Source organism: Pieris brassicae, chromosome 12, assembly GCF_905147105.1.
Source record: "Pieris brassicae chromosome 12, ilPieBrab1.1, whole genome shotgun sequence".
Classification (NCBI taxonomy): Eukaryota; Metazoa; Arthropoda; class Insecta; order Lepidoptera; family Pieridae; genus Pieris; species Pieris brassicae.
Genome location: NC_059676.1, coordinates 5445450 through 5456073, shown reverse-complemented (window position 1 = coordinate 5456073; position 10624 = coordinate 5445450). Strand labels below are relative to the sequence as shown.

Sequence of the window (10624 nt, the reverse complement as noted above, 5' to 3'; positions counted from 1 at the left end):
TACTAAATAAAGTGTCATGGTGGCCAAATACAGACACCTGATTGGCTGAATCGGACGTTGCTGTCTTTGGCATTACTCAAGTGGATAATGCTGTTTTTGCTACAAACCTAAAATTTTAAAAGTCATTTTGTACGGTATATTGCTTGATTTGCTATAAACTAAATAAGTCAACCAATTAAGCTGATTTTAAACTGACAGACTGCATTCAAATTTGCTATCATGATAAAATTGGATGATGCTGCCTTTGCATCTATATGACTCATATGTCTAAACGCGGTAGTGATCTCCATATCCTGAGTATTTGTATGTAGTGTTGGCTTGGCGGCTTGAGCGTTGGACTCTAAACTAGAAGGTACGTTACGTTAAACACGAAGGTGCGTTTGAATCAAGGCCGTGCACCAAAATTGTATGTCTTTATTTTGCCTTTATATTTAACACTTCGTCGTACGTGATACTAAAACATCCACAAAAAACCGGCATGTCTTACACCCAAAAATATATGAAGTGCGTATAACGCAAAAGGCTTATCATGTACTTGTCTATTAAGATAGCAATGGTCACGAATCACATATAAAAAGGTGAGGCCAAAACCGATAGTCGTAGCGCCACTATTGCAATATATTGGAATTCCCATGTACCTAGGTAACAATGCAAATGTTTAGAGAATGAAAAACGGCTTAATTTAGAAAGTTGTCAATACTTTTATTGTTTTATCGAAGTAATCTCCGTTCCTCTCTATACATCGTCGCATTCGATGGAACCACTGAGAAAAGCAGAGGGCCCATTCTTCCTTAGTGGTGTTTTCCATGGCATTTTCGTACGCTTTCACCGCATCTTCAGGGATCGTAAAGCGAATAACTCGAATTTTATCTTTAGTTCTTGGGTATAAATGGAAGTCGCAGGGCGCCAGGTCAGGACTGTATGGCGGATGACTCATTATCTCGACACCTGCCATAGTCAAATATTCACCAGTACATGCGAAGGTGTTTCTGGTCGTCGGTTAAAGCATGGGGAATCCATCTGGAACAAAGGTTCCTTACGCCAAAATGTTCGTGTAATATTTTTAGACCTTGACTCATACCAATGCCTAGGCTTGCTAATATCTGCTGATAGGTCACTCTCTTATCTTCCTCGATCATACACAGCACTGATGTTATCTTCAGTAGTCACTGTTAAAGGACGTCCCTCACGCGGATCATCATTGAGATTGTCCACGCGTAAACTCGTAAAACCAATTGTAAATAGTGGCACGAGATGGGGCATTGTTGAGAAATGCTAATTGCAGCCTATCATAGCTTTGTTGTTGAGTAAGCACACAACTAAAGTCGTAAGAAATCATTGACCGAAAGTTTTTTCGCATTAGGTTCATTTTCACGTGTAAAAAGAGTTTTAGATTTGCCGTCAATTCACAAAAACTAATGACTAATGAATGCAATGTAGTATAGGTTACCAGAGTTCTAAAATTTAAATTCAAAGAAAGTTTTCATTAGCCCGTTCAAGAAAGAAGAGGAAGTTCAACAAGAAACATTGGCCCGTTCTAAACATTTTCAGTGTTACCCACGTAGTTCTTTTAATACTCTGAAGTTGTGAACTTGGGATCGCAAGGTACAATAAATAAACGTTGAATTGGGGTTTGCAATTGCTAGCGCGTTCTTAATGCGTTAATCATATATGTATAGGACCTTAATTGTAGATCGTGCAATGAACAACAAAAAAGTATTCTTCAAAAAAAATCGTATCTCAACGTGGAACCAAGTTATGATGAAATGAATGTGAAAGTGAATTTAACCCTTTTTTCAAGATGGCAGAAATTGCATAAAGTTATTTTTCTAGCCGCCCTCCACGTAATATCCAAAATTTGGCTTTCTCGGTTCATCTTCATTTCTAACCCGCTTTTTCCGACGTAATGACAGGACTAATAATCGAATTATATATTACATAATTCGAAATAGCAGTTCCTGGGATTTCGGGCGTTAAATCAGCCAAGTTTTATCAGTGAGTATATAATAGGACATAGGGCCACATTACAGGCCACACACATCTGTTCTATTAATACACTTTTTTTGTCAAAACAAGTGTATTACACTTACCTGAGTATTTTATGCAAAAGACGTTGTTTCACATTGTTATCATTTTTCATTTAATTAAAATGCAAATGAAACCGTAATTTATTTATGTATGTAGATTAAATATGTAGCTCATAAAATCATGCCAGTTAGGACTGTTTGTATATTTTCTTCTAATGACGTAATATAATAATTATTAAATAGTTTTAAAAAATTCTTCTGTAAATTAGTCACGCGTAAAATTCATTAAGAAACATTTGTAAAAGTCAAAATGATAACCTTCAGAGATAATCATTAGTTTAAAAAGTATCGATACATAGCTACTTATTACGTGGAATTTCATAATACTTTTCTTAACATACGCATACATTTCGCCTGGGGTTCAAACATCGTTCTAGATTAGACATTCAATCTTCCAAATTGCAATGTTATATCTATAAACCTATGATGTTAACAGCCTTAAACATATTACGCATAGTCACAATCATTTCAAAGTCTTATGGTAGAAGATTACCACAAATTACAAAAACACCAGTAAAGACCTTTTTCAGGTCATGGACTCAAATTGCTGTATCTGTTTCGTTATGATTTGTTTTATCTAAAAGGTGTTTAATCCTTCTGTGCCTGACACATGCAGTCGACACTTATTTTTATGTAAGTCATGCAGGATTTTCACATCATACTAGCTTAATACGCACGTAGACAGAAAGTCCATTGGTGCACGGTCAGGTTTCGAATGGGCTAGATTTGTGTAAACATATGTTATGTATTATTATAGTACTAGTAATTTATACAAAACTGGATTAACGTTATTAATCTAATACCCTGAACATGCAACAATTGAAAACTTTTAAGGCTCTGAGATGGCTTTTTAGGTCTGGGCTTCAGACATCTGTTCCGTAATCATTTGTTAAGCTAAAGCAAGTGGGTGATCCGCTTTCTGTGCCTGACGCAAGCCTTTTTGGGTCTAATGCAAGCCGGTTTCCTCACGATTTTTTCCTTCACCGTTCGAGCAAATATTAAATGCGCGCATAGAAAGAAAGTCCATTGGTTGATTGGCACAGCCGGGGATGGAACATCAGCTCATTAAGCTGTATATTCTCCATTGAACATTTTAAGCAATAAAAATGCTAATAAATGGTATTGTATTTAAAGGGATTCAATGAATCGTAATCTATTAAATGCCAACAAAGTATTGTTTAGTAAGATCTTGACACGAATATTTAATTAAACTTGATTATATGTAATAAGGTTTGTGTAGTTACAACTATGACTATAACTAATAAACAAATAAATCTTGTTAAATAAAATGTTTGTTTACAACATTGTAACGTTCATAGCGCAAATAGAATAATGTGTACAATGTGTACTGCATAGGAGTGCGGTGACGTGACGTGAGGAAAACGCGTAAATATAAACAAATAATTTACATTTCCCTTGACGTTCCCCGGTAATGAAGTATCCATTGGGGATTTTTCTTGCGGACTTCAGAGATCGGCTATACGAGCGGTTACTTGTGTATACATGTAGCCCTCCGATTTCCTCGCAAGTGTGGGTAATTTCTTTAAAAAGTGCAAAAACAAGATTGCGACATTAAGTCAATTCTGTATTGTATGAAATCTTCGGCTAACAAGCCAAGATGAGATGAAGCTGCATCAACAAGCACCTCAACCTTGTTACTAGTCTTAATGGAATATGTTCTGCATAGCACTCAGTAAATTATTATTTGCTTGAAACATTATAATTAATATAAATTTGATAACGTATAATAATAAATATGAATAATACAAATAATATAAGAATTGACTAATTATTATAACTCATAAAGAAAAATGTGACATTCCTTTAAGACAAATTTGCACGCCATTATGAGTGGCAGAATATAAGTTTTGATTGTACCACCATATTATTTTTGTACCATAATCTTGCAATAAAATAAATAATGGAGTGTTAATAAATACTCGTGGCGATAAATATCATCTACATTTGTGCCATGTTGTTGTGCTGTTTTTCAAGATTCGTAATATATAGGAAATGTTTCGTGATGTCCAGCCAAAAAAGTAAATAAAGAAATATCTTATTAAATACATAACCGCCAAAATGTCGAAGACTCGATTGGGAAATGTAAACCTTGTACAGTCGTTAAACGTCCACAGACTAGAACGAGAGCTGGACTGAAGCAATAAAAAGTCGGAGCCGGATCAGTTTCGATAGCAGAAAAAGGAAATAAAAACATCATTGTTGTATTATATCATTTACAAAAAGGCCCGAAGTGTTCGCCATTCCCAATCAAGAGGCAGTAGCAGAGGTACCTAAATTGTAAATGAGTTTTTTCCTATATTACGTTTGGAGTCACATCATCATGGAAAAATTTGAATTTCAACTGTTTCATATCGTCAACACGAGAAGGAGGCTTATCTGATTGATTCTGATTCCTAATTTGATTGCTACAGTTCTACATTCTCAAATTCGTGTTTTTTGTAGTTTCAGATCATATTTGTACATTTATTTATGGTTTTGCAATTAATGCATATTCCATGTTTATTTGGCTTCATAAATTTGTAAATAAGTTTGTCAGCAGTCATAGCATAAACAATAGAAAATTTAGAAGTATGATAAAAACAATTCTTACAATGTACGATTATGTAAACATGGCTTTTCTCAATTCTCAATCTCAGTGTTAGCTCGGACTTGCACCACGTACCACGTATAGCTGACTGATACAGATAGTCTTATATGTCTGTCTCTGTCTTATGTTTTTATGGTTGTGTAACTTTTCCCTATAAGTGAACAGGAATACTAAAAAGTGCCAAAATGTTATTTTAAAAACTAGTTGGATCCACAAAAAAAATATTTATTCGAAATACCCTTTCAGAATGTATAAAACATACATAAATTAAAGCGAAAATAAAGCATTTACGTCATATACTTAAAAAAAACAAAACGACTGTCTCCGTATGGTTGTTAATTAAAATTGTGAAACCGAAACGTACAAATAAAAAAAACTGACGCAAAACATTATTATCGTTTGTAAATTTATTTCTTCTGTACAACAATAACTAAAAATCCTCAATTATTTTGCCCATTATAATATATTGTCTAACAATTATACGTTTACAATTTAATATATACCTACGGAGGCATGGTATAAAAAGGTATGTTGTCTACCTGACACCGCAAAGCGCTTTTAAATTCTTAACAGTTGTTTCTCTAAGTTCAACACAAGGAGACAAACGAAATGAACAACGCCGACTTATATAATAAATCAAATATTCAACAGAAGACCGGTGCTCTACAGTATTTAAGAGAATATTACGACGTGATTCAGTGGAAAAAAAATTCATTAGTACTTGATATTGGCTGCGGTGATGGAAGTGTAACATCGAATGTAATTAAAAAATCTATCCCGTATTGTAAGACCGTGATAGGATGCGATGTGAACGAGGACATGATTCGCTTTGCAAGTGAACATTATTCTTCAGAAAGTGTCCAGTTTACAGTTTTTGATATAGCAGGTGATCTGCCGGATGCGTTACAGGAACGCTTTCATCATGCCTTTTCGTTCTTTGTTATACATTGGGTCCAACAGCAGGAGTAAGTAGCCTGATCATTTTTTTAAGGGTATGAATCCTACGTTATCCTGCTTATATAATTTACAAGTTGAATATAATAATTTAATTGTTTTCAGGATACATAATAATGTGGAATTTTAATGCCTTCAGTCAATTTGTCTTTTGATTAAAATGTTCTATTGACTCACATTCATACAGACTAACTAATGCTTTTTTATTTATTTAGTTTAATATTGGTCTTGGAAGGCTTTCAAGTATTACTAATACAGTAATGAACTTATCTTTAACGGAAATTTACAAAAATATATGTTCTATGTTATAAGTGTTTATCCTAGATAAATATAAATACGTAAAGTCGGTTTGTTAAGTGGAAGACCCCAAGGTCTTCTTCTTCTATGACTTTCTGATGACAGCAAATCGTAATCTAATACAAATAAAGTATGTCTTTTTAAAAAGAATTGTTCGCCATTTTGGATTAAACTCTCACCATCCTCTAAAGATAATATTTACGCGATTATCGTAAATTTAAACAAAAAATATTAAAGTGACTGCAATTCCAAAAGGAAATTGTAACAGATAATTTTGATAAAGATATATTCTATTATAATTTGGTGTCCTCATTTATGTCGGCGTGACTTTTAATTTAAAATGGATCCTCCAATTTAAATACCCTCCGTACAAAAATTTAATTATACAATTCACGTATACGGATATGATTATAATGTAATAATTAATACATTAATAATTATATACATTACATACATTAGATCACTTTGCTATATAATTTTTAACAGGTGTTTAGTAAATTTTTCCCTGGTTATACTTCATTGAACTAACATTGTATCACTCTAAATTAAATCTTGAATTGTTCTGTAATCCACAATAAATTTTACTTAACTTTATTAAAAGTGTACACGCGGTGTGTATCTATTACTAAATATACAGTTTAAGGAGAGTATTGTAATTTTATTGCCAAATGTAATTTTGACTTGAATTATTGCAATGTGATTGTGCGTTGGTGGAAAAGTAAAGATATTATTATAACAGCTGGATCGGTTTCATAATACTTTCACAATGTTACATTATTCCTGAGCAAAATAGGCATCTAAAATATACTTTTAAAAATCCAGGCGCTAAATGTCTTTTACTCTTATTAAACTATAGTAAATTATCCTATTTCAGAAATGCTTTTCGAAATATCTATAATCTTCTGCAGAAAGATGGTGACTGTTTGGCAACATTCGTAGGGCAGGCAGTCTTCTACGACGCATTAAGAGAACTGGCCAAAAGAAAAAAATGGAAAATTTGGCTGAAGGATACGGAAAAATTTATATCACCTTACCACGACAGCTCGGTAATAATTATGTTATTTAGACACATTGTTACATTTTCAACTGTAACAGATAAGGTGCATCTTTTTTATAGTTTCGTCGCTTACAAATTGAACTATTCTCTATCACTATTTAACAGGAAAAATGTTTTTATGTTTTTTGTAAGTTAATCCATTAGAAGATATTATTACTTGTACTTTATATAGTATGTATTAAATCTCACAGATCCTTTAATTTATATAGCATTTTTAATTTTCCAGAATCCTGAAAAGCAACTGAGAGAAATGTTAGATAAAATCGGATTTTCGTTTATTGAAATACACTATAAGCGATTATCTTTTGAGTATGAAAGTGCCGAACTATTTCAGGGTAAGTTAATTCACGCTATATTAAGCTTTTACATATATTTAATGTGCACTCACATCATCATATAAAATTAAAAAAAATACTAAATTTGTGTTTATACCCGATATTTTTTTTCCTGACAACATAAAGTTGAATTTTCTACCTAAGATTATTTAAGATTAATACAATTTGTAACGATAAGGTACAGATGTTTTTAGTTAGAAGACATTTGAGTTTTCACGCTGCTTTTCGAAAGGTTCTACTGAAGTCTGCAGAAGGGGATACTTTTTCCAGGCGATACAATCGTTCATTAAAGTTGTATACACACATGTATAACTTAGTCGGGCCATAAATACTGTTACATAAAAGTTTACTTTTTTTAATTTTTTCTTATTTTGAATTTGGAACACGTGTATTATTTTAAAAACTTCTTCTCGCTCTTTCAACTTAATTACAAACTTCGATGAAATATTGATGTGTTTTACAATAGTACTTCCGTAATTTTGTTTTGCAGGCTCTTAATGTGGTTTAAGTTTTCATTTTGTTTGATTGTTTATTACTGTTATTGCTATTTTTTATCTTTTAGTTATTATTTTTTGTTGTTTGTTTAGTTTTTCCTTTGATATATTGCTTATGTTCTATTGAAATTGATGTCTATGTGTATTAAATTGGAGATTGACATATTTTCTTGTATTTTTAGGCATACACATTGTTTTAGAATGTATATATAAAAAAAAAACCCTCAACAACATACCATTTAAAAACATACCGTGGACTTTCCAGCAGGATTCTGCACCTGGTCACAAGGCACGAACTACCTAAGCCTGGCTTGAAACTAACATTCTGGACTTTATAAAACTGGCTCCAATTAGCCCAGACCTCAACCCTTTAGACTTCAATTTATGGTTCGTTTTAGAGGACATGGCCTGCACTAAGCGACTACTTTTACTTCATAAAAAACAAGCATTTTCATTTTAAAAAGAACTTATGACTGCACTAGGTAGAATGATTAAAGAGTAGATCACAAATTATGTTGTAAAATTAGCCCCATATAAATGGACGTTTTGTATTAGTCTATGGTGACTGCCTATCGACTCCATAATTTTATTGTTCTTTTGAATAGTTCTAAAAAAACTAGTAAGAATTTTAACCTGATGGCCCCCGATGGGGACGGTTTCTTTTAACTGATTGGAGGCTAGCTTTTGCTATGGTGTGCGTTAAGAAATTTTTGTGTTCAATGAACAAAGAAATAACTCGCCAATACGACACGAGGTGCACGAATACACATCGAGGGTGTCGCCAACCATATTGGTCTCATTGGTACCAACAGGTCTCAGCGCAGATATAATCGCTTGGCAGCGGGCGACAGCGCATGCGTGGATCGTAGTTATATACTATGCGCACTTAACGACACTGCATCCGACATTGTGCCCCCACCCATAAAAGTAATAAAAAATATAAAAGCTGCCCGCGTGGCCAATAATAATAAAAATACCTAAAATCAGTTTAGGGTAAAAACCGCCTTCACCGGGGAAGGCGAGTACCTTTACTACGTACTTCGCTTACTCCAGTGAGCTGCCATCCTGCCCTTTATGCGATTGACCACCCCGCCACGTCCCAAGCCGAGGTCCGACTCACACAGGAGACGCCCTTGCGCTAGCCGCGGGATAAACGCCAATTCAGGCCGAGCTAAAAAACTTAACGACATATAATATGCAATCGTTACAGACTGCAATTAGAATCTAATTGGTTATGGGTTTAACAATTTGTTAACAACAGATTGTTAAAAAACGTATATAAAAATTTATTACTATCGATGTGTTTTTCATCTGGTGTAATCTCAAATTTCACTCACAAATTTGTTGTAAGTATATTGTATTGATATGGCAATAACTTAATTTTCCATTTTACAGAAGCGATAAAGGCACTAACTCCATTCAAGATTCCTGAAGATATATTCGACGAATATTTAGATGAACTTTTTGAAGAAATGCAAAGAATAGATTTTGAAGTCTACAAATTTAAAAAATCTACTAGTGAATGGGTTCATAACTTTCATATGTTTGTTCTATATATTAAAAAATAATGTATGTGTTTATCATAAAACATATATTTTGTCTGGCTCTAGGCCACATGACCTTTCCAATATTATCTAGACAGGCGGTAATGGGTCATGCACACAAAGTTTTTTTTTCTAAAGTGTATGTGGTACGCTGGTACCATGCAAATCCTGATAGAGATTGTGACTCCGACTTATAATCAGTTTTTGTACCAAGGTTGTAAAAGTAGCGCGGAATTTTATACAATATCTCAAGATTACTTACTATACTTTTGTTTTGAATATACTTTTCTATTTTTTAACGATTATTTTCGAAGATTATAAGTATTCACGGCTAAAGATCGTTAATATTAGGAATAATAGAATAAGATCATTAAACATTAATACCAATTCATTTGTGATTTACTTAATAAATAATTCGATATATATTAGTTCATTTTTATTATTATTCTTGGTACAAGAAAGTACATAAATGTTATGATAGGTCATGTCTGCAATCTACAACCAATGATTTAGTTATTTCGTTCTCCGCGATAGTTGAATATTGAATTATTCATTATTTCTAGTAGGCATATCATTTGAACCCACGGATCTTTAGATTTTAATTTTGATTTGTTCTTTACCAATTAAATAGTACTTTATTCTATAAGCAACACATATTCCCTCATGCAAATATTATAATATATAGCCACTTTACGCAGAACGGAAACTGAGTTCACCGACCTTAAATCTTAAACCCATTTAGTTCAACTAATTGATAAGCATCGTTATGATTTGGAGTAATTATAATATATTTCGAACATAATATGGTACAACTAAGGTTTAAATTCAAGATAGTAAAATTAACTTATATCAGGAAAAATTAAAGTTTTAAAAACCTTAAGATAGTTGATTGCAAGAAACATATATAGTAGAAATACAGGCAGACTGCGTGAGTTTGTGCCACTGGTTGTGATTTATGCTTTGCGTTTTTCGTTTTTTTATAATTTCCTTAGTATGTTTGTAGAGCAGTGTTAGCCTAGTGGCTTTAGCGTGCGACTCTCATCCCTGAGGTCGTAGGTTCGATCATGGGATGTGCACCACTGGATTTTCTTTCTATGAGCGCATTTAACGGTGAATGAAAACATCGTGAGGAAACCGCCTTGCCTTAGACCCAAAAATCGACGGTGTTTGTCGGGCACAGAAGGCTGATCAGCTAGAAGGAGGTTCCGAAATCTGAGGCCCAGACCTAAAAGGTTGTAGCGCCATTGA

The 10624-nt window shown here is 33.3% G+C and overlaps 1 protein-coding gene across 1 annotated transcript; it reads left to right on the top strand.

Moving 5' to 3' along the window:
* The first annotated feature begins 5264 nt into the window (after window positions 1-5264).
* Window positions 5265-9753, top strand: LOC123717498 (juvenile hormone acid O-methyltransferase-like). The gene is made up of 4 exons (XM_045673509.1): window positions 5265-5660; window positions 6821-6992; window positions 7230-7338; window positions 9228-9753. The coding sequence occupies exons 1-4, from the start codon at window positions 5305-5307 to the stop codon at window positions 9398-9400; spliced, it is 810 nt and encodes a 269-aa protein (XP_045529465.1). The 5' UTR covers window positions 5265-5304; the 3' UTR covers window positions 9401-9753.
* The last annotated feature ends 871 nt before the right edge of the window (window positions 9754-10624 follow it).